General features: G+C 44.3%; 1 protein-coding gene across 1 annotated transcript in view; it reads right to left on the bottom strand.

Annotated features, from left to right (window-relative positions):
• Positions 1 to 25,511, bottom strand: part of nfasca (neurofascin homolog (chicken) a) — a 191,924-nt gene that overhangs the window by 70,994 nt on the left and 95,419 nt on the right. The window contains exons 12-19 of the mRNA XM_068057443.1: positions 24,740 to 24,871; positions 23,929 to 24,072; positions 21,968 to 22,079; positions 19,814 to 19,980; positions 12,453 to 12,600; positions 11,530 to 11,654; positions 7,714 to 7,758; positions 1,073 to 1,174 (exon numbers count right to left, since the gene is read on the bottom strand). Of these exons, the coding sequence (XP_067913544.1) occupies positions 1,073 to 1,174; positions 7,714 to 7,758; positions 11,530 to 11,654; positions 12,453 to 12,600; positions 19,814 to 19,980; positions 21,968 to 22,079; positions 23,929 to 24,072; positions 24,740 to 24,871 (975 nt within the window). The remainder of the gene's footprint in view (positions 1 to 1,072; positions 1,175 to 7,713; positions 7,759 to 11,529; positions 11,655 to 12,452; positions 12,601 to 19,813; positions 19,981 to 21,967; positions 22,080 to 23,928; positions 24,073 to 24,739; positions 24,872 to 25,511) is intronic.

Below are 25,511 nucleotides of genomic sequence, written 5' to 3'. Positions count from 1 at the left end.
ATATGTCACTAAGTCAGTTTTCAATATAGTGATGAGAAAGTAAGTCAATAAATTAGTCTTCTCATTTAAAGCTTCTTCACAAAAATACATATTTGTTGTTTTTATTAGTAAGATCAATTTTTAATGCCTTTATCTTTCGAAATTTGTTCACCAGCTGCCTGGGCCGTGCAAAAGTCACAATGCGGCCCTCTGCTTGAAAAGGTTGGACAATCCAAGTTCTGTGGCAAGTACATCCTTCCTTAGATGAGGAGACCAAAACTGTACACAATATCCAGGTGTTGTCTCGCCGAGGATCTATACAATTGCAGCAAGTCATCCTTACTCCTGTACTCAAATCGTCTTGCAATGAAGGCCAACATATGATTTGTCTTCCTAATTGCTTGCTGCACCTGCATGCTAGCTTTTAATGACTCATGAACAAGGACACCCAGGTCAAGCTGTCCACCATACCGTTGTGTAAGATGGTTTCATCATAGTCTGAGACAGACAATTAGGTCTCCAAATTCAGGGTACAGCAGAGCGAGGGCAATGCCAGAACTCTGGAATTTGGTGCAGAAACCTGGATCGTTATAGAGTGATTTTTTTTTTAAAGGAATGTTTGAGGCAATTCCCAGTAACTTTGTGAATGCTGCCACTGCTCTCATTAGCCCCAGCAGAATCTATGCCTGCTGATAGCTAGCAAGAATTCCAATGACAGCGTAATGTTGATCGTAGGTCTGGTCAAGACACAGGAAATCAACCTGGGAGGGGGGAGCAGGGAGAATTACTTTTCCGGAAATATCCCTTAGCTCTCTTAGGAATTGGAACTGTATGAATTTAAAGGTTGTTCCTCTGCATCCTTTCCCAGGTAACAGTACTGGTGCAAAAGGACTCTCGGAATTTCAGGGCCTTAGATGACAGCATGATGGTGTTGGAGCCGAGCAATTTAATGGCTGCACTGGCATATTGGACATGGTGGGGGAATCAACTGTATCTTGAAGTAGATGAGAGTCGGGTACTTCAACACAACTATTCGTCCCTCATGACAAAAATTATTGCTCTGCTTTATTTAACACAGATGTCTATTCAGTACCTGTGATTGGACTGTTGTTGTCATCACCAGGAATCCATGTCAATCTTATACTGCGATCTGTTGGGTCCGTTAGTTCCAGATCTTGGGGAGGTTCAGGGCGATCTACAATGAATCATGCAAAAAAGCTTAGCCAGTGCACCGAGCTGACTCTCCCCAATACCAACCAAACTCCAAACCCAATTTTCCTAAACTAAATCAAACCAAACCAATTAAATTAGTCCAACCTTCTGGAAGCATAAAACTCTCCCTGGTGGTGGGTTTCGAGAAGGCCTGTGAATGGCCTTCCCGCCCCGCCACCAATTGAGGCCCTTAGCTGGGCAATTGACCCCCAGTTACGGGCCACTTCCAGCCGCAGCCACAATTAGCTGTGCGGCGGGCGGCCCTGTTGCTGCACGGGAAGCACGGCACGAAAAACTGTGCAAGCTGCTTCCTGGCTCCAGGGTAGGGGGAGGGGTGTCCCTCATTAAAAGGCACTCAGTGCCTAAATGAGGGTCCCGGCATTGGGAAGGGCGGGAGTGGTGGGCCGCTGAGGGCCAACCCCCTGCCCTTGCTGCCGACCCCCCTCCCCCGCAAACCCAACCCCATGAGACCACTCCCGCCCTCACTTACCAGAGGCCTGGCTCCAGCAATGTTCCTCAGCCTGCGGTCACCTCCAGCAGCAGCCACTGCCTTTTCGGTGGTGCTGCAGCTGCCAGCCTCTGATTGGCTCTCAGCTCTCCAAGGGACATCCAACAATGGGGTTGGAATCCTATGGAAGGCCCGCCGCTGTCCAATTAAGTGCCTGATTGATACTAAATTCGTCAGGCATTCCGGAAAAGAGGCAACGTGGCGATCTCGGCGTCAGTTTCTCCAGACGTCCAGACCCCTGCCGCCAGCATAAAATTCCCCCCTAAATCAAATCGAGCCAGCCAAGTGCTCTCAAACCAAGCTAAGGCAATGCAATTCTCCAAGAGCTAAAACAAGTCAACCAACCTTTCTAAGCCAAATCAAGATTCAGCCTCCTCAATAAGACCTTAACTCAAATTTTCAAAACCAAATCAAAGTTCTCCATCCAATATAACAGAATAAAAACAGAAAAAGCTGGAAACCCACAAGCACCTATGAAGCCAACAGACAAATATTGTTTTGAGTGCAGAAACATTTCCAAAACTCAGCAGGGGTGAAATTTGTTTTAGCTAGTCCTGTAAACCAGGAGATAGCAAGTGGCAGCTTGTTTTACAATCCTGCCGATTTCCTTTTCCGTGGAAAACAAATTTGTGCAGAGTGTGAAATGGACCGTCAATGCGGATCTCCCGTTTTCTAACGCTGCCCCTAGGACAAATTTCATTCCCAATTTTTCTAAACTAACTTAAACCAACAGTGTAAAACCGAAAAGACCGAAAGAACCCTGAAGCCTTTGCAAACCCAACCTTCCCTACCCTAAAACAAATGATGCCAACCCAACTGTTCCCATTCCCTCCCAATCCATTGTTACAACCCATTCAGGGATATAGATAGAGATTCAGCTCTGCAGTATCCCTAGACACATGTAACTGATATGTATAGAAGAAGGACACTACAGAGGATAATAATTAAAAAGGGCAAAATAAGGGAAATATAAACACGGACTTAAATGAGTGGGATTTCAATTCCAGGGTCAGAACGCTGACATCGCGATGACTTCCGGGTCACGACCTTGCAGCACTGCAGCACTGCACACGTGTTGCAAGTTTAATTTGTAAGTTAATTAATTGGCTTTATTAGTGGCGGCAGACGCAGGGAGAAAGCGGGACTCAGACAGCAGTGGGCCCGATTTAAAGGGCGGGCAGCAGCCATTGCTGAGGCTGCCATTCGTCTATATAAATGGAAAGACTTGAGTAGAAGGCAGTGGGTAGGAAGGGCTCTTATGCCAGGGCAGCCCACATTTCCCCGACACCTCACCGGAGATGCTGCTGGAGGCAGTGACCGAGTGCCGAAACATCCTGCTCCCCGCCAGCAGCAACAGAAAGCCTGCAAGGCTCACCAGGAGGGCATGGCTGGAGGTGGCACATGAGGTCAGCAACAGCGGAGTGGCGAGAGGAACTGGGTGCAGTGCAGGAAATGTTTCAATGACCTTCTCAGGTCTGGAATGGTCGAGTCCAAAGAAAACTCCAGGTGACATGCCTGCCCTGTTCAGCAGTCACCAGAATGCAAAAGAGAGGGGCATCCTGAGGATGTATACAATTCTCCTGACCATGGAACAGATGTGTGCTCAGCAGCATTGATGACCCATAAGCATAGGCCAGAACCCTAGGGCTGTTAGACAGGAGGCTGGAATACTGACTGCAGCAGCATATGCGAATGGAAAGCTGCGCGTGGTGAGGGAGAGGGGCGTTGTACTAATGGCATTTTTCATCATCTTACAGGCTAAATGGGGTTGAATGCCAGGGAGAACGAGAGGGCATGTGTGGACAGTGGGGTGCTACAGCTCCTGGTGCTGATGCATTTGAGGAACTGGCCCTTGATATGGCCAGAGTGTCAAGCCACAGGGACGGAGAAATAGGAATCTGCCAAAAACAGGGTGAAAACTTCAACATTTGCAAGGTCCGGGGATGCATGGCAGGGGTCTACCTCTGCTCTGGCAGATGCTGCTCCTCATCGCTGATGAGAGCAAGCTTGGAAAACCTTGGTCCCATTTCCTCTAATGTTCTTCCTCATTGGCAATGGAATGTGGAGACTTCCTGAGCACCTCCGTCATGAACCCATGAGACCCGTTAACAGAAAGAGCTGCTCCACCACCTCCCGCACCTCCATCCTGGATCCCCCAAAATGCCCAAGTCGAAAGTACAGATATTGGAAAGATAATTCTTCTCACTGAACACAACTAGTTGCCTGGGAATGAGGGCATTCTGAGCCTTTCCTCTTCCATGCTACCTCTTGCTCTCACTCACCATTCCAGCTTGCTCCTCGTTGTGCCACAGCCTCCTCCTCCCTGTTGTGGTTCTGACAGTGTGTCGAACCACCTTAGAATGAAAATCCAAAACTGGCCCTTTAACGAGCTGACAACAAGCTTGATAACAGGGTTAAGTGGCTATTTGATAGAGTGTGTGAGTTGCCTCTTCCGGCTCCCGCTGCGACCTTTAAAACATGGAGCGGCTGGCTTCACATCGGGAAACCAGCACACTGATCGTACGCCCCCTTTCCAACCCTCATGAATGAATAACAATTCCGCCCAATCTGAGCACAAGTTTACTTCCAAGAAATAAAAAAAAATGTAATAATGACATTCTTGGATTACCAATCACCAACAGGAGAATTTATATAGATTTCCAAAATGTTTAAACTTGCCATTTAAGAGATTTTCAGAGAGAGGTAAGAGGCACCTTGTACAACATAATAAGACTTCCTCAAATTACAGAAGCTAATAAGTTATTATTGGATTTCCTTTAGGGAACAAGCCTACAGGTTACTTTTGAGTCAATGTAAGGCCATGTTCTTTGAAAGTGAGCACCTAGTCAACCTGCAGGACGCACATATAAGAACAGATCCTGGTATATGGATTCTACACTAGACTGTTTTATAGAGGATGCATATAACTTGACCAGATGATGTAGCCATTCAACTGGGTAGACATCATCTCCTGGGTTCTAATTTAGGAGAGTCTATTATAGAACATACTTGATTTTCATTTCCTGGAATATGGAAAGTTAAGGGGTTGATTTGTTAAGGCTTTTCCAGAATGAAAGGAATTGATAGGATAGATAAGAGAGAAACTTTTTCTGCTGGTGGGTAGGGACAAGAGGACATAAACTTAAAATTGGAAACAGTCCATTCAGGAGAGAGGTTAGGAAACACATCTTCATGAAAATCGGTGGTAGATGTGTGGAACGCTCTCCCACAAAAAGCAGTAGATGCTAGTTCAGTTGATAATTTCAAATCCAAAATAGATAGATTTTTTTACCAGCCAAGGCGATAAAAGGATCTGGAGCTACGGCAGGTGGATGGGAATAAGTTAAACTGTGATCTCATTGAATGGTGGAACAGCTTTAAGGATGAATGGCTTACTCCTGTTCCTATTTCATTGATTTTAATAGGATGCACATTTGAGAGGTTCTATGGCTAAAACAATTCTCCTTATCTCCCATCTGGTTCTTCTGCCAATTATCTTAGATCTGTGTCCTCTGTATCCCAACCCTCCTGCCAGTAATAACAGTTTCTCCCCATCTACCCTATCAAAGCCCTGCAAAAGTTTGAACACCTCTTTTAAATCTCCCTTTAACTCTCAGCTCTAAATGGAACAATCTCTGTTTCTTCAGTCTCTCCATATAACTCAAGCCCCTCGTTCCTGGTACCATTCCAGTAAACCTCCTCTGCATCTTTATCCAAGGCCTTGACATCCTTCCTAAAGTGTGGTGCCCAGAACTGGAAACATTTCTGGCCGTGGCCTGACTAGTAATTTATAAAGGTTTACCATTGCTTCCTTGTTTTTGTACTCTACACCTCTATCCTCTATATAGAATAGTCTGTGTTTTGACTGCTGTAGCAAGATCCACTTTGACAGCAAATGACAATTGTTTAATTACCACACTTGGCTGATTCCTATGCATAACAGAGGAAGAAAGAGAAAGGGAGGAGGAAGAAGAGAGAGCAAGTGAAAGAGAGAGACATGATAGACAAAGGAAGGTAACGGATTGTGAAACACAACATGTATTAGAACTGAACAGATTCGTACTGGGCTGGGACAATAGCATTCTTGAACAGTGCTTCCTGACTCTTACAAGGTGGCAAACACAAGTGCTGTACAAAACTGAGACGAAATTACAGATACCTGGTGCAGCGAGTCTATGAACAAACGCTGATACCAAAAATATCTGCAATTTATGAAGGCCAAGGGACAGATCTTCCTCCACCAGTGCTGTCTGGGGGTGAGTATGGTGTATTGTACCAGGCAGATGCTCCACTGGGACGTAGAGCTCAGTGCCTGAACTTTCTTTTGAGCCATATTTAGCGCCAAGCTGGAATGCACTGGGCAGTCTTGGAGGCGCACTGTTGGCCACAGGCACACTGTTGGCTACAGCCATGAAGGGGAAATATGGGTGCATCCTGTGCCATAAAGACACCAATAATCTTAAAGAGGCGGAACCGCCATAAAGTAAGAGCCAAGGACTACTGCCCGTTACTGGCTTGGAATATTGTATAGCAATGCCACACTGATGGGTTAGATGTTCCAGTTATAGTGAACCAATATCATAGCCACACTGCCCCTCATTATCCTCGGTGGGTTTAGAATACCACTTGCACACCTGTTATCAATGTATAACAGGTGAACAGCAGTTTTGAGTAACTCATTGATTAGGCCTTAGACGAACCCCTTCATCTCCATAAAGAAGAAAATACATTGTAATAAGGGGCCATGGTAGAAAGAGGATGTTGCACAGACCTGCAAGCTCCATTAGAAAGAGGACCATATACAATGCATGTTATGCTAGAGGTTTTAGTGTATCAGGGAATGTTATTGCGGCTACAGAATGTAAGCATTAGGTTATTCAGAACATCTACTGATGAGTTCTCTATGTGAATCTGGTGCACTGTTAATCAGAGACCTGCAGAAAGGCTGAGCATGTTGCAGGATGTTCACTTTCTACATCAGGCAACCAATGCAATATTGCCTCTTTAATCATAACGGCAACAAAGGGAGGAATGCATTGCTATTTTGTGTGATGGACTTGAGGGATCAGCATTAGATCTGCCTCTTGATGTATGGCATCTTTAAGTGAGGGGAAAATTCCCCTTTTTTAGAGATATATACAGAGAGAAAAAATCACAAAGAATTTTTGTTGCTTTTAAATGATATTTTTTTAATAAGAAGGCTGGGTGGTTCTTTCAGGTGACTGTGCCTTCTATCAAGACTGGGAGATGATGGCGCAGTGGTAATGTCACCGAACTAGTAATCCAAAGGCCCAGGCTAATAACCTAGAGACACAATTTCAAAATTCCACCAAGGCAGCTGGTAGAACTTTAAATTAATTTAATTAATTAATAAAAATCTGGAATTGAAAGCTAGTCTTAGTAATGGTGCCATGAAACTATCATCAATTGTCGTAAAAAAAACCCATCTGGTTCACTAATATCTTTTAGGGAAGGAAATCTGCCATCCTTACCTGGTCTGGCCTACACGTGTCTCCAGATCCACAGCAATGCCCCTACTGAGTATAGCCATCCAGTTCCACATTGTACGGTTGACACTTTCTGAAGTAGAATAGCAAGCTACTCAGTTCTACAAACAATTACCACTTTAAGAGGGCCAAACCCATCTTCTCAGGGCAACTAGAGATGGGCAATAGATGCCAGCATTGCTCACAAGCCAAGAACAAATAAAATAAGCATCCTCAACCTAGGCTGACCCATCCTGCCCCCAGGAGGATGATAAGAATTACATCTGAAAACAGTTTGAGTCATCACGTTACTTCTGGTACCATTTCAATAATACATTGGTTAAACCTTCCCCTCAAAGTACCAGGAACGCTGCAGAGAATGTAATGCCTGTTAAGACGTTAGGCCATAGCTCACATCCAGGTCTGTTCTTGGGAACCTCTGACCTCTGGACCATTGATGTCGCTCGTCGCGTATTCACTTCCGGGGCAGATTGTTAATAGGTTTGATGTAGTTAGTAAGCGGATTACCTTTCAGTACAGCAGCAAGCGGGGTAATTTGGGTGGAAGGGACAACTGTGAAGGTAAGAGCAAGGTTGAGAGAGTTTAGTTTCACATTAAGCCCTAAAAAAAGACACAATTAAAAAAAAACCGATCCAAGTAGAATTGAGCAAGAACAGTCAAAAGGTGCAGTAGGTTGCAACTGAGATAGCATGCAAGGTGACTGTAAGACATGACCCCTGTTCACTGAAAAACAGCTATCCTCTTAGTTACAACATGCACCAAGAATTCATGTCTGCTACTGCATTCAGTCACACCTAAAAGTGACTTTGTGTTTATAGTCACTTTTTTTTTATATTATGTAAATTCTTGCAGTTTTGAGGTCTCCTCTTCCCACAGTTCATGATTGAATTATGGCATGATTGAGATCCCTCAGTCATTTACATCCAATTGAAAGGGCCTGTAAGGTGGCACCATTCAGATCAGGTGCAACTGAACCTCTATGAAAGGAGTCCTGTCGTCAGACATTGCTGCCTTGCAAGTCACCAAATATTTCTGCTTAGAAGCAGAACGTATAATTTTTTAAACAATAAATGAGCTGTACGATGTTACACATGTTGTCATTTTTCTATCGCCAACAACCTTCCCAGCGATACGTTTTAGACAGGGACTCCACCTCTGAAAGGTCGAGTGTGTTGATCACCATCATTGGTTTCCTGAACTTGGGCTTCTGAGAGAAACGGAATTTCCAGCCTGACTTGAGATGCCCTTGTTAGCTATTAACAGTGAAACAAAATGGAACCTGCAGAAACAGTAAACTCCTCTCTGCACAGCGGCTACAAACACTAATCAGTCACAGGCTGCATAGGTTCTGAGATCGCCCTCCCACCACTGTTATGCCATATAGTAGATGGTGGTTTACACACAAACTTCTATCTCTCAGCTATTTGTGCCCACATTCAATGGACGAGATCTCAACTCATTCAAAACCCACCCACTAAAACAGAGTTGTCACATTCAACAGTTAAGATCAATGTATGTATGTTCTGTGCAAACACCACAACTCCCTAACTCCTCATTCCACCCATGGGTCTCCTCATCTGTTCGGGTGTTACACCTTCCTATTCTATCTTTGGGCTGCTCTTACACTGAGTTGGAATTGGCAACAAGTGTGGTGCCAGAGGCCAGGGATCAAACCAAATTAAACCATTCAGCATCGATCCTCCCAGTGTCATGAATGTTGCGTTGGGATTGTTTATGTTTAGAATTCAAACTTCGATTGCTAAAAACAAAATGTAATTTAAATTCCTGTTTCCCCTTTATGATCTGCTCCATTATTAACTCTATACCAAACCAGACTTCACTTTCAACTTTACACTAGTTAGGATTCTGTTTAAGGTTCTGTCTGCCATTGGCCTATGACGGGTTTGGTGTAGATACTGCAACTTAGAAATATTCCAAAGCTGCCTCTCATTATCTTGCTACCTCTTCCAATGGCAGTCTTTTTTAGAACATTACAGCGCAGTACAGGCCCTTCAGCCCTCGATGTTGCACCGACCTGTGAAACCATCTGACCTACACTATTCCATTTTCATCCATATGTCTATCCAATGACCACTTAAATGCCCTTAAAGTTGGCGAGTCTACTACTGTTGCAGGCAGGGCGTTCCACGCCCCTACTACTCTCTGAGTAAAGAAACTACCTCTAATATCTGTCCTATATCTATCACCCCTCAACTTAAAGCTATGTCCCCTCGTGTTTGCCATCACCATCCGAGGAAAAAGACTCTCACTATCCACCCTATCTAACCCTCTGATTATCTTATATGTCTCTATTAAGTCACCTCTCCTCCTCCTTCTCTCCAACGAAAACAACCTCAAGTCCCTCAGCCTTTCCTCGTAAGACCTTCCCTCCATACCAGGCAACATCCTAGTAAATCTCCTCTGCACCCTTTCCAAAGCTTCCACATCCTTCCTATAATGCAGTGACCAGAACTGCACGCAATAATCCAGGTGCGGCCTCACCAGAGTTTTGTACAGCTGCAGCATGACCTCGTGGCTCCGAAACTCGATCCCCCTACTAATAAAAGCTAACACACCATATGCCTTCTTAACAGCCCTATTAACCTGGGTAGCAACTTTCAGGGATTTATGTACCTGGACACCAAGATCTCTCTGCTCATCTACACTACCAAGAATCTTCCCATTAGCCCAGTACTCTGCATTCCTGTTACTCCTTCCAAAGTGAATCACCTCACACTTTTCCGCATTAAACTCCATTTGCCATCTCTCAGCCCAGCTCTGCAGCCTATCTATGTCCCTCTGTACCCTACAACATCCTTCGGCACTATCCACAACTCCACCGACCTTCGTGTCATCCGCAAATTTACTAACCCACCCTTCTACACCCTCAACCAGGTCATTTATAAAAATGACAAACAGCAGTGGCCCCAAAACAGATCCTTGCGGTACACCACTAGTAACTAAACTCCAGGATGAACATTTGCCATCAACCACCACCCTCTGTCTTCTTTCAGCTAGCCAATTTCTGATCCAAAGCTCTAAATCACCTTCAACCCCATACTTCCGTATTTTCTGCAATAGCCTACCGTGGGGAACCTTATCAAATGCCTTACTGAAATCCATATACACCACATCCACTGCTTTACCCTCATCCACCTGTTTGGTCACCTTCTCGAAAAACTCAATAAGGTTTGTGAGGCACGACCTACCCTTCACAAAACCGTGCTGACTATCGCTAATGAACTTATTCTTTTCAAGATGATTATAAATCCTATCTCTTATAACCTTTTCCAACATTTTACCCACAACCGAAGTAAGGCTCACAGGTCTATAATTACCAGGGCTGTCTCTACTCCCCTTCTTGAACAAGGGGACAACATTTGCTATCCTCCAGTCTTCCGGCACTATTCCTGTCGACAATGACGACATAAAGATCAAGGACAAAGGCTCTGCAATCTCCTCCCTAGCTTCCCAGAGAATCCTAGGATAAATCCCATCTGGCCCAGGGGACTTATCTATTTTCACACTTTCCAAAATTGCTAACACCTCCTCCTTGTGAACCTCAATCCCATCTAGCCTAGTAGTCTGAATCTCAGTATTCTCCTCGACAACATTTTCTTTCTCTACTGTAAATACTGACGAAAAATATTCATTTAACGCTTCCCCTATCTCCTCTGATTCCACACACAACTTCCCACTACTATCCTTGATTGGCCCTAATCTAACTCTAGTCTTGCTTTGGAACAATCCACCCAGACACCTTCACTAACAGTGAAAGGATGAGATTTGATGTGGCAAAGGGGCTTTTCTCATCCTTAGTTTTTCTTATGTTCTCCTAATATTGGAGTTCAGACATTATGGTACTTGGCTGAAGTAAATAATTTGAAAACATAACAGCTTACAGTACACACTCAATTGACAAAGTGGCAGCCACAAGAGCAGCAGCCCCATGTAATAAGGGTGAAAATGCAACAAGTGAGCATTACGCAGGTTGAAAACCAACCAGTTAAACATCGAACATGCGAAAAGCACAACCACCAGATCACCCACCTGCCCAGACAAAGGGTCGTGGGCCTTAAGCCTGCGGGATGTTCACCATTTAAAATTGGCCATATTGCATGGGAAGCTGTGTTAAGATCTTGGACAGAAAGATGCAGGGATAAAAAAAAATTCCGCCATTTCCTTTCATAGGTAGAGGAAAATGGAGCTGAAGACAGGAATACAGAAGTGCCCAATTTCTGACTCACCAGAAAAGCCGTAGCATTAAATTCACCTAATTTCCCAACTTGTGATTTGGAGAAACAATAATATCATTAAATTTACCTAGAACAGTGAGACGTGCCTTGGCCGAGTCACTGTCCAGTTCTGTGCTGGCTACGCATGTGTAGATCCCCTCGTCTCGCTCAGACACGTTGATGATTGTTAAAGAATCCTCATCTTTCTTCATCCTGAAAATAAAAAGTCTAAAGTCACTTCCATTTATTTTTCCTTTTCTCCCATTTTGCTTCCTTTCTTTCCTGAAAGTACTGACCCATGCTGGAGTGGCACTGACCCATGCTGGAGTGGCACTGACCCATGCTGGAGTGGCACTGACCCATGCTGGAGTGGTACTGATTGCCCTCCAGTAATTCATCCATTTATCACGTGTCAGTTGACATTGGGTTTGATTTTCCAAACCTACACTGGTACCAATGAGGCTTGCCGATCAGCACTGGGTCTACAATTGTCCATCCATTGTTGGAAACACATGGGCATTAAGTCCACAATTTTCTGGGGCATACTGCTAGTGGGCAGAGTTCCCCGCCTTACTATCACCAGCCTGCTCAATCCAATCTCGGCCAAAGTTTACACAGGGGCACTTTTCAGCAGGAGCAATATAGACTGGGAATCCTGGCTGAGTTTTGGTTTTGCTCCATACCCAGTACGCTGAGTCATGTAGCCATTTACAGCATAGAAGGAGGCCATTCAGCCCATCGAGTCCATGCAGGCACTCCACGGAGCTATCCAGTCAACTAGAGTTAATTGCACAGTGTTAACCTCTGCTCGGACCAAGGGTCAGGACTGAAACCTTTCCCTCTGTACAGCACACCAAGAGATGTGACGACCGTAGTCATTAATAAGTGAGTGAGCAACCTGTTGCTTATGGTCTCGGCCATAAAGTAAGAGCCTGCTGGAAGGAACAACTCCAGCTCGAATAGGAGACACATGGAGGTGATGAGGAAGCAGTGAACAGAAGGACCACTCACCTCCAAGGTAAGGACAGAACTTTGTCATCTTTCAGCCAGGTGACCGTCAGTTTTATTGTTGGATCGTGTCTCACTTTACAGTCAAATTTCGCAGCAAGCGATCTCCTCACTGTGATAGATTCTGGAGCCCTTATAATCCGTGTAGGGCCTAAATTAGTGGCCAAGAAAATAAAGAAAAGCTTGCATCAGGTTATCATTAAAGTGGCGGGGGAAACATACCATTGGGAAGATGCACTTTGATCCTTTCAGATAAAGGTTCTGATTTATTTGTTATTTTCTCTCACTGCCCCTTTTGCCATACACCAGTTCTCGCCTGAGAGGTCAAACAACCAACTTGCTCCATAACCAAATACAATGCCATAAATTCATAGACATTTACAGCACAGATGAAGTCCACTTGGCCCACTGTGCCTGTGCTGACTCTGTGAGACAGCAGTTGTGTTTAGTCCTCCCCCACTTGGCTGTAATTCTGTAAGTTCCTCATTCTCAAGTACACCTAACTCCCTTTTAAAATTATTTCTGAAAATTATTTCCACCAACTTCTCAGGTTCCAGATCTCGACGACTCTGTGAATAAAGAAGGAGGTCCTCATCTCCCTACTAGACATTTGCCAATGATTTGAAATCTATGACCTCTGGTTATTGACCTATTTGCCAAAGAGAATTTTATTTTTCTCTATCTACTCAACCAAAACCTCTCATCATCTTGCAAACCTTTATTAGGCAGTCTCTTTACCTTTCTATTCCAAGGAGTAGTGTTCTAACTTTTCTGAACTCTCCACATCCCTGATAACAGCCTAGTAAACCTCCTCTGTATCTTTTTTAAGGCATGTTACTATGTTGTTTCATATCCCTTTGCTCCAAAATCGTTGAGTGGATGGGCAACGCCAACACCTCTCTAATTACACATCTACAAACATATAAGTTCTTTATATTGACTTTAGCTTTTAAATAAATTTCTGGTAGCAATGTTCAATTCGTAATAATTGTTCCACAAGATGATAGGATACAAAGATATTTATTAGCTTTCATTGAATGAAGTATACAATTAATCTTCCCACCACCGACACACACTGCAGCAATTTGCCAAGGCTTCTTCAACAGCACCTCCCAAACCTGTGACCTCTACCTCCTAGAAGGACGAGGGCAGCAGGTGCATGGGAAGATTGCAACATGCAAGTTTCCCACCAGGTTACACATCTTGGAACTATATCGCCGTTCTTTCACTGTTGCTGGGTCAAACTCCTGAAACTCCCTCCCGAACAGCACTGTAGGTGTACCAACACCGTATGGACTGCAGCGGTTCAAGAAGGTGGCTCACTACCACCTTCTCAAGGGCAATTAGGGATGGGCATTAAATGCTGGTCTTGCCAGCAGTAGCCATATCCCATGAACAAATAAAAAAATGGATCCCAGTCCAGACAGTGTTATATTTGACAAGGAGGGACCACAAAACTGTCTGTTAGCACTCTCCTTGAGAAGGTATCTGCTGTAGATCTGGAAAATTAGGAAGTGTGAGCTAGACTCAGAGAGTTAAAGTGGTTAGTTAACTGAATGAGGTAACTCTTTTCTCATGTAGCCAGAGCGAAGGTATAAAAAGACAGGCTTTGGAATAAAAACTAATTCAACAAGGCTTAACTGGTGGATCGCGCCCAGCTTGAAAACTGTGACAGAGTGAACTGTCCAGTAATCCATTGTATTGTAAATGGCTCAAGTATCTGGGTCATTATTATTATTAATAATGGTTATCATTGTATATGTGCAGTTGTTGGTAATAATAGTTATCACTGCATGCTTAATTCCTATGAAAGCCAATAAATCTCTTTGAACCCTATCATCTTGTGGAATAATTTATAAATTTATATGTAAGGACATAAGAACAGAAGAAATAGGAGCAGGAGAAGGCCATTCAGCCCCTCAAGCCTGCCCTGCCATTCAATAAGATTATGGCTGATCTATCCCAGGCCTCAACTTCTCTTTCAGGCCTGCTCTGCCTAACCCTCGACTCGCCGAGATTTTAAAAATCTATCTACCTCCTCCTTAAATACATTTAGTGACCTAGCCTCCACAACTCTCTGAGGCAGAGAATTGCAGAGATTCACCACCCTCTGAAGAAGAAATTCCTTCGCATCTCAGTTTTAAATGTGTGCCCCCTTATTCTGTCCCCGAGTTCGAGATTCCCCCACTAGCGGAAACATCTTCTCAACATCTACCCTGTCGAGCCCCCTTAAAATCTTATATGTTTCTTTAAGATCACCTCTCATTCTTCTAAACTCCAATGAATAAAGGCCTAAGCTGTTTAGCCATTCTTGATAAGACAGCCCCTTCATCCCAGGAATCAGCCTAGTTTTTTTTATTCATTCATGAGAAGTGGGCATCGCTGGCTATGCCAGCATTTATTGCCCATCCCTAATTGCCCTAGAGAAGGTGGTGGTGAGCTGCCTTCTTGAACCGCTGCAGTCCATGTGAGGTAGGTACACCCACAGTGCTGTTAGGAAGGGAGTTCCAGGATTTTGACCCAGCGACAACGAAGGAACGGCGATATAGTTCTCAGTCAGGATGGTGTGTGACTTGGACGGGAACTTGCAGGTGGTGATGTTCCCATGCATCTGCTGCTCTTGTCCTTTGAGGTGGTAGAGGTCGTGGGTTTGGGAGGTGCTGTCTAAGGAGCCTTGGTGCATTGCTGCAGTGCATCTTGTAGATGGTACACACTGCTACCACTGTGCATTGGTGGTGGAGGGAGTGAATGTTTGTCGATGGTGTGCCAATCAAGCGAGCTACTTTGTCCTGGATGGTGTCGAGCTTCTTGAGTGTTGTTGGAGCTGCACCCATCCAGGCAAGTGGAGAGTATTCCATCACACTCCTGACCGGTGCCTTGTAGATGGTGGACAGGCTTTGGGGAGTCAGGAGGTGAGTTACTTGCCACAGGATTCCTAGCCTCTGATCTGCTCTTGTAGCCACGGTATTTAAATGGCTACTCCAGTTCAGTTTCTGGTCAATGGTAGCCCCTAGGATGTTGATAGTGGGGGATTCAGCGATGGTAATGCCATTGGATGTCAAGAGGAGATGGTTATATTCTCTCTTGTTGGAGATGGTCATTGCCTGGCACTTGTGTGGCGCAAATGTTACTTGCCACTTATCAGCCCAAGCCTGGATATTGTCCAGGTCTTGCTGCATTTCTACACGGACTACTTCAGTATTTGAGGAGTCGCGAATGGTGCTGAACATTGTGCAATCATCTGCGAACATCCACACTTCTGACATTATGATTGAAGGAAGATCATTGATGAAGCAGCTGAAGATGGTTGGGCCTAGGACACTACCCTGAGGAACTCCTGCAGTGATGTCCTGGAGCTCAGATGATTGACCTCCAACAACCACAACCATCTTCCTTTGCGGTAGGTATGACTCCAACCAGCGGAGAGTTTTCCCCCTGATTCCCATTGACTCCAGTTTTGCTAGGGCTCCTTGATGCCATACTCAGTCAAATGCTGCCTTGATGTCAAGGGCAGTCACACTCACCTCACCTCTTGAGTTCAGCTCTTTTGTCCATGTTTGAACCAAGGCTGTCATGAGGTCAGGTTCTGAGTGGCCCCGGCGGAACCCAAACTGAGCATCACTGAGCAGGTTATTGCTAAGCAAGTGCTGCTTGATGGCAGTGTTAATGACACCTTCCATCACTTTACTGATGATTGAGAGTAGACTGATGGGGCGGTAATTAGCCGGGTTGGACTTGTCCTGCTTTTTGTGTACAGGACATACCTGGGCAATTCTCCACATTGCAGGGTAGATGCCAGTGCTGTAGCTATTTTGGAACAGCTTGGCTTGGGGTGCAGCAGGTTCTGGAGCAGAGTTCTTCAGTACTATTGCCGGAATATTGTCAGGACCCATAGCCTTTGCAGTATCCAGTGCCTTCAGTTGTTTCTTGATATCACGCGGAGTGAATCGAATTGGCTGAAGTCTGGCATTTGTAATGCTGGGGACTTCAGGAGGGGGCCGAGATGGATCATCAACTCGACACTTCTGGCTGAAGATTGTTGCAAATGCTTCTGCCTGATCTTTTGCACTGATGTGCTGGGCTCCCCCATCATTGAGGATGGGATATTTGTGGAGCCATCTCCTCCCGTTAGCTGTTTAATTGTCCACCACCATTCACGGCTGGATGTGGCAGGACTGCAGAGCTTAGATCTGATCCGTTGGTTATATGGGATCGCTTAGCTCTGTCTATTGCATGCTGCTTATGCAGTTTGGTATGCAAGTAGTCCTGGGCTGTAGCTTCACCAGGTTGACACCTCATTTTGAGGTATGCCTGGTGCTGCTCCTGGCATGACCTCCTGCACTCTTCATTGAAATCAGTGTTGGTCTCCTGGCTTGATGGTAATGGTAGAGTGGGGAATATGCCGGGCCATGAGGTTACAGATTGTGGTTGAGTACAATTCTGCTGCTGCTGATGGCTCACAGCACCTCATGGATGCCCAGTTTTGCATTGCTAGATCTGTTCAAAATCTATCCAATTTAGCACAGTGATAGTGCCACACAATACGATGGACAGTATCCTCAATGTGAAGGCGGGACTTCGTCTCCACAAGGACTGTGCGGTGGTCACTCCTTCCAATACAGTCATGGACAGAAGCATCTGCAGCAGGCAGATTGGTGAGGACAAGGTCAAGTACGTTTTTCCCTCTTGTTGGTTCTCTCACCACCTGCCGCAGACCCAGTCTAGCAGATATGTCCTTTAGGACTCGGCCAGCTCGGTCAGCAGTGGTACTACCGAGCCACTGGTGATGGACATTGAAGTCCCCCACTCAGAGTACATTTTGTGCCCTTGCCACCCTAAGTGCTTCCTCCAAGTGGTGTTCAACATGGAGGAGTACTGACTCATCAGCTGAGGGAGGGCGGTAGGTGGTAATCAGTAGGAGGTTACCTTTCCCATGTTTGACCTGATGCCATGAGACTTCATTGGGACCAGAGTTGATGTTGAGGACTCCCAGGGCAACTCCCTCCCTATTGCAGACCACTGTCCTGCCGGTGGGACAGGACATACCCAGGGATAGTGATTGCAGTGTCTGGGACAATGTCTGGAAGGTATGATTCCGTGAGTATGACTATGTCAGGCAACCGGATGGTCCGTCCGGTTTCATTCATTCCTTTTTATTGACTTCGTAGCGGTTAGGTACAACTGAGTGGCTTGCTAGGCCATTTCAGAGGGTATGTAAGAGTTAACCACATTGCTGTGGGTCTGGAGTCACATGTAGGCCAGACCAGGTAAGGACAGCAGATCTCCTTCCCTAAAGGACATTAGTGAACCAGATGGGTTTTTATAACAAATCGACAATGGTTTCATGGCCATCATTAGACTAGCTTTTTTAATTCCAGATTTTATTAATTAGATTCAAATTCCACCTTCTGCTGTGGTGGGATTTGAATCCATGTCTCCAGATCAATACCCTGGGTCTCTGGGTTCCTAGTCCAGTGATAATACCACTATGCCACTGCCTCCCCTACTGAACCTCTTCTGAACTGCCTCCAATGCTAGTATATCCTTCTTTAAATACGGGGACCAAAACTGTACACAGTACTCCAGCTGTGGCCTCACCAACATTCTGTACAGTTGTAACAGGACTTCTCTATTTTTAAACTCTAACCCCCTGGCAATAAAGGCCAAAATTCCATTTGCCTTCCTAATTACTTGCTGCACCTGCATGCTAGTCTTTTGTGTTTCATGCACAAGAACACCCAGATCCCCCTGTGCTTCAGTATTTTGTAGTCTTTCTCCATTCAAATATAAATAAGGACATCCATCTCCCTAATGCAACAGGGACAATCGGGGAAATCTAAGCTCAACGCCTGCTGCTCCAGGCCAGAGAAAGTTGGTACACACACAACCATTATACAAATGCAGTAACCAGTAACCCTCTTAGGGAAATTGAACCCATATTCCCAATCGAATCTCATTGGTAACTTATGATAAAACCATCTCAACTCCTGTGGTATGATGTGAGCCTTGGACCATTTTAATCTTTCATGGCTGAAGCAGAATAATTGTGAAACCCATTGATGATCAAACTACTGTCTTACTCCGATTCGTTCAAGGACACATCAACTCACACACTTCCCCAGAGACATCCAGCAAAAGCTTGAGGAACAGCACCTCACCTTTTGGTGAAGCAACCTTCCAGACACAACATGGGGCTGCATTTTATGTTGCCACAGCCGATTCGCTGTAAAATTGGCGGCCCACACGCATGGGCTTTACTTGGCGGAGCCAATGCGATATTGAACACGGCGGCTCATTTACATGGCCGGGGCGGACCTCCCCCTCCAATGACATGGAGGGGGCGGGCAGTTCGTCCCTGGCAATGGCGTCAGGCACCATTCCACAGGCGCCGATGCCATGTTTAAAGGGCTTTGAGCCCTGACATTTCATTCAGATATTTAAAGTTATCGGCCTTTTACACCTTATTGAAAAAATTAACATAATGTTTCTCACCCCTCGCCCACCCCCTCAATGACCATACAGTTCATTCCTTGCCCTCTCCTTCCCCCAAAATACTTACCTTCTTTACCTGAACATCCCCCGCCTCCCCCCGACAAAGTTTATGAACTTTTCACCAATCCCATCACCTTGACCAATCGGATTGCTTTCACCCCGCTCCCCCCACCCCCGCACTGAAATACTTAACTGTCCCGCATCGGATCTGCAGACAGAGATCTGAAGGCGCAGGAGTGCCGGCCACCGGCACCTTTATCGCACTGGGACCGATGGCAGAAGCGGGTAAGTATTTAATTCAATACTTTAAATAAATTAACATATTTAAATTTTGAGCCCACCGACAAGCGGCATGGTGACCGCCACGAGGCCTCGCCGCTGCCGGCAATATGGGGCCAGGCCTTCCAGGCTTCGAGGTGGGCCTCTCCCAGAGGCATTATCCTGCCCCCCCACCACCACCACCCCCCCCTCCCCTCCCCCCCGCCGTCCCCTATAATGGTTCTGCCTTTGCCATCTACAGCCCCTCTTGGCCCATCTTTTGTTTCTTTACTTGTCTCATTAGCACTCCCTTTTTCCTTTCACCATCATCCATTTAGTCATTTAATCTCTCCTATCTTCCACCCTACTGCGGACCTTTCCTTTTGTTTTTCCTCTCCTTCCCCTTCCTTTTCCTTTCATTTTTGCCCAGCAAAAAGCTAACAGTTTTGTCAATTAAAAGGAGCAGTTACCTCCAGAAATTAAAGATAGTTTTCTCTTTGGAAACCAATTCTGACAAATAAGTCCATTACAAACAAAAGCTGTACCAGGTACCAGAAAACAAGTCGGGCCTACAGAGTAACAGAAGCCTCATTACTTGGCTAAACAAATCTTACCTTTGACCTCCAGTCGCACCCTGTTCTCAGCTTTGCCCAGTATGTTGGTTGCTACACAGGTGTAGGTCCCCTCATCAGCCTTCCGAGCTCGTCGCAATTCTAAAGTTCCATTGTCATGGATGATGTAGTTTCCTCCATAAAGATTATTGCCCTGCCCATCCTTAAACCTCAAAACACAAAGGAACAACTTCAGAGAAAGGATGTGATGTCAATTTGTGAAGGAATCCGGCCATAATGATGAATTATAAAGTTAAAAGAGTTATTTTCCTATGAATGAGGGATTAAAACATTTTTTATAAGTGTTTATTTTTCTAAAAAGGTTAAAAAAGTTCATCTCTATAATACTAAATGGACATGAGCCTCTGAGATAAAAGGTTTGTTTCATCTTAGAACCATAAAAGGCAGCTTCTGATGAGAGCAATTTGTTCCTAATGTCACAAACTTCACCACAGGGTAAAACCTTGATAACATAGTTTTGCAAACTGTCACAAAAGTTACCACAGTGCAATATTTGATCAGATGGTTTTGTGCCGATAGCCCTTAAACCACCGTCAACTGAATTTTGACAAAGCTAACCAAACCCAAAAACTGGATTATAATCTTGAAACACCAGTTAGATGACTAATAAAAAATTGACCATCACGAGTCTCGCAGCTTGGCTTTCTTAGAAATCAAAGAGGCCCGGACCTTACCTAGAAATTAATAGTTATTCAACCTTTCTTAGGAATCAAAGAGGATGGACCTTATCTAGAAATTAAGTTAGACAGCCTTATTTGAGAAATAAAGGGGGACGTACTTACTTACAGTTGAGGTAACACTCTCATACATAAGAATTTAGTTTTGCAACTTTGGAAAACAGTATAAATATTAGATTCATTGGACTCGCTCTAGCGTCTCTCACGGTAAAGGTATGATTATTGGAGTGAGGCTATGATAAATTTCCTCTTAATTGGGACAGCGGTATCTCACTAACTCTGTAGTCTTCTACTCAGGGATTTAAAGTAAATGATACTTCTATAATTGATGGATATCCTGCTTAAATATTTTACTGTAACAATATTTGGATTTAAAAATTGGATTCTCGACTAGAAACAAGATTGTACTTTGCATCTTTTCCGTTATTAACGTTGTAATTGACTGTCTCACCAACTGTGAAGTGCATGTTCAGTTCTTTAATAAACTTTTATATAATTTAGGATTTATATTGTCTCACATCATCTTCTGTATCGCTAACATGTGAACCGTCTCTGTACACTCTTTGGTGGGGAGGTACATGACTGAGGAGAGATTCCTGGACCCTCACAATATCTGGGTTATTATAATCTGGCTGAAACTTGTGAAAAAGGCTATCTGGTGGATGGTTAGATTCTCAGTTGGTTCCTTGAGGGAGAGTTAGATCAGTCCTTCAGACTCATTCAGTATCTTTAGGATCAATCTTCCTCAACCTTAAGTGAGAGTGATCATCTGAGATGTACGCCTGATATGGGAATTATAATCCACCACAGTTGGCGCCCAATGTTATAAAGCATTAAGCTATGTTAGTATTGTATAGAACCTTGGTTAGACCTCTCTTGGAGCAGTGTGCACAGCCCTGGTCACTATATTATATAAAGAATATAGATGCATGAGAGAAGGTGCAAAAAAAAAAGATTTACTAGACTGATACCAGAATGCAGAAGTTATACCGATCAGGAAAGATTGAACAGGCTGGGGCTCATTTCTCTAGAAAAGAGAAGACTGAGGCCTAATAGAGGTCTTTAAGAGTATGAAAGGGTTTGATAGGGTAGATGTAAAGAAAATGTTTCCACTTGTGGGCAAGACCAGAAAAAGAGCCCATAGATATAAGGCAATCACTAACAAGTCCAATAGGGAATTCAGGAGTAACTTCTTTACCCAAAAAGTGATTAGAATGCAGAACTTACTGACGCAAGGAATAGTTGAGGCGAATAGCATAGATGCATTTAAGGGAAAGCTGGATAAGCACATGAGGGAGAAAGGAACAGAAGGATATGCTGATGTGGCTAGATGAAGAAGAGTGGGAGGAACTTCATATGGAGCATAAACACCGACATGGACCCGTTGGGCCGAATGGCCTGTTTCTGCGCTGTAAATACTATGTAATATTAATCAACAATTCAGTAACCTGCTCCTTACCATCGCAGGGTGGGGATTGGTGAACCAAAGAATCGACACTCAAGCTTTGTCCGATTATTTTCTATCACTTTGATGATTTGGTTCCGTCGGGACAGTATCCTAGGCTGAACATCTGTAAACAAAGCGAATTCCATCAGTTGTATCTGAGGCAAGCTTTCCACAAATACCAACCATTAGGTGCAATAGTGTGGTAGATGGTGTATTTTCACCGTAGAAAAGACAGACTTCATGCAATGGTACCAATGTCCTTCACAGCCAATGAACTGTTTTTTGAAATATCGTCACTGATCTTTTGCAGGCAAAATGCACACAGCAAAGTCCCACAAATGGTATTCAGCTAAATAACCAGTTAATTTGATGGTGTTCTTGTTGTAACCAGGACAATTGCCTGCTCTCCTTTAGCAAGGACTGCCATAATAATCTTTTACATATCCCTGGATCATTTTAACATTTCATTTGACAGGCAGCACCTTTGCCAATGAAGCACCCACCAAAGTTTCAGCCAAGTTCATGTGCTCAAAGTCTCTGGAGTGGGATAGAAACCCATAACCTTTGGACTCAGGGGCAGGAGTGCTACCATTGAGACAAGGCTGACATGGGTACCTGTTGACTGGGTGGTACAAATGTAGTAGCCATTGACCCTTCACTCAGAATCTGATAACCTGGCAGCAAAGTGGGTGCACTCTACATAAACAAATGGAAGCAACCAAAAGGACAGACAAAAGAATACTCTTTGTTTCGTTAAAAATGGACAGTTGTGGATGATCCCTCAGTGTCTGGCTCAGATATTTTCTGATGTTTTTCTTTGTGAGAACCAAACTGTTGGACGATGCCAAGGGTAAACCGTTAGCAACTTCCAGTTACATGTGCCATAAGAACAGCCCAATGGAGGCCTATCAACGTTGTAAGCTTTATATGAACGCAAAGAAGAGAAATGGGAAAAGACAATCAGGCCATCAATTCTCACTATCCATTCTACCCTCATGTTGACTGACCGACTTTCACTCTACCTGCTCTATATGTACTGCCCATCCCGACTTCTGCGAATCTAACTCCTGGCAGAGGCAAAAAACATATGGCTAACTTCAAGGAAAAAAATTCCCTCACTCCCTAAACCAATCGAGCAAGCTTCAAAAGACCATATTTGCCTGAAATGCATCTAGATATATTGAATTAATTCCAACCTGTAGCATTTGGGATTTTCTGGTATCACCTTATTTCTAATTTTCTTATATATTAAATACAGAATGTCCTGGTCGAACATTTAAAGCTACTCAACGTGAAATCTAAATTATTACCGCAGATATTCAGAAAATCAAGAGGAAAGACTGGGTAATTATTGATTAAATTCTACCAAAGTCTCACCCTGCTTTACAGAATGGTTCCCACCTAAGTCACCTGATAGGTCAGACATCAGACAATTTACCTTTGCACGTTACATTAGCGGTGAAAAAACAAGATTTCACTTAACCATTTCTGGCTATTGTGCTACAATAGTTTTCATTTAATGTGCCTGGCACGAGGCTTGGCTGAACAGGCAAACAGGTCCCGCAAGCTCCCACATCGAGGGAGTAGCATTTAATTGTGACTGATTGACAGTGCAGAGAACCAAACCTCAGCATACAGAGTTAAGGGGGGAGGTAGAAGACTTCCTCTCTCTCGCTCTCTGGTATTCAGTTTGTCTGTTGCTATTTAGTCTTAAATTAATCAATAAGATAATCTCGAAGTCTCCTTTTTCCCAGTGCCAACATCTTCAGGACCTTCACTCTACCTCATAACTCAGGTCCAATTCCATTTATCAGCTTAGTTGACACTCTACGTACACTCTCCAAGGCCAGCACATCCACACTGAAACTTAAGCTCGTAATCCACCAAGTTGAAATGTTGTGGGCTCAGTGGCAAGCCAACACTTTCAGCTCAACACTGACCATTAAGGAGAAACGAAGAACCTCTAAACGTACCGAGAATGCTGACAAAAGCATTGGCCAGTAAGTATCCATGCTCATTGGATGCGTTGCACTGGTACACGGCACTGCTTCCAATTTGTGCCTCTCGGAAGATGATCGTATCCCCAGCAACTTCACTGTTTGGACTCTGACGCACCTCTTCAGAGAAAGAAAGAGATGTGTCATTGTTTAATTTACATTCTCTTAGACTGTTCTCCCACAGACCAGGCAATACTAAAGGCTTCACACACACACACACACACACACATGCACAATTCCTGACATGGTGGGGCCAAATTTGACTCTCAGTAAGAGTGTAAACTGCGTGACATCAAATTGGCAATCAATTAGACTCTACACCCAATCTTCCTTTCCATTTTAACAGGATATATTAGAATAGCAGTGATGAATTCGAGAGATGCACCAAGACCAAAAGGACACATGGAAGCCACAACACTGTAATTGTGAACGTTGAGTAAGACAATTTTACGGTTTTAGACCATATGAATTTATTCTGCAAAGAGCAGTTGTTTCCTTGAGAAAGGAGTTCTTAGAAGAACTGGCAGGTCTCGACGTTTCGGGATGTGTACCCTGCCTGTCATCTGGAGAAATAACTGTAACAGGTAACATATAAACCTGTTTTCACCCACTCCAGTTATTTCGCCCAAAACGTCGAGGCCTGCCACTTCTTCTTAGAACATCTTTTTCAAGGAAACAACTGATCTTTGCAGAGCAAATTCGCATGGTGCAAAACCATAAAATTGTCTTACTCAATGTTACTGCTCTCAACATGAAAACCTTCAAACAATTGGAATCGTTAACTCACTTTCTATGGGCTCGCCATTCACCAGCCACTGGATGTCGGGCTTGGGGTTCCCATTGGCTCGACACATCAATCTGCCATATTCCCCAGGAGCCAGCACTAGGTTCTGAGGCTCATTCAGCCAGTAAGGAGCAGCTTTGAAATTAAAAAAAAGGACAGTGATTGTCAGCTAAACAAAACATAGATTATAGAATGTGCATTTCTTACATGTACAATCTTTCTTTTTTGATTATTCTAATGCTTTATTAGGGCTAAATTCCAACTGAGCTGATTTGGTTAATCAGGTCCCAACAAAATACATTAAAGATCTTATTAAAAATGGGGTCCTCAGTACATGCTGGAATATATTGTTCATTATAATGTTTCTAGGAATGAGATCGGACTCTTCCTCTAGGGATGTGACACCGAAGCTTTCAATGGGGCTCCAGCTGAGGCCATGTAATTCAACAAAGACCAGGGATGAAACCTGGGGCTTTGTTGATCCCTGTGGCTCAGTCCCAGACCACACACTTGTTTAACCTCTCAGCATTAGAGTTACTCTGTTAGATTAATCCCTGCTCCCTTTAAACACTCTGCTCATCTACGCCACCCTCTGCTGCCCAACACCCCGTCCCCATGTCTGACACCTGGGAATGATGCACCCAGACATGTGCATTCATTGCAATATAGACATTCTCTAATGCAGGTTCTAGACCGGTTTCTGACTGGGGTGGAAATCACCTTGTACAATAGGTACCTGATAACGTCAATCAGGACAGAATGGCCCCTTGGACTA

The sequence above is a fragment of the Heterodontus francisci genome, chromosome 25 (genome assembly GCF_036365525.1).
Source record: "Heterodontus francisci isolate sHetFra1 chromosome 25, sHetFra1.hap1, whole genome shotgun sequence".
In the NCBI taxonomy this organism is placed as follows: Eukaryota; Metazoa; Chordata; class Chondrichthyes; order Heterodontiformes; family Heterodontidae; genus Heterodontus; species Heterodontus francisci.
This window is presented reverse-complemented; position numbering and strand designations above follow the sequence as displayed.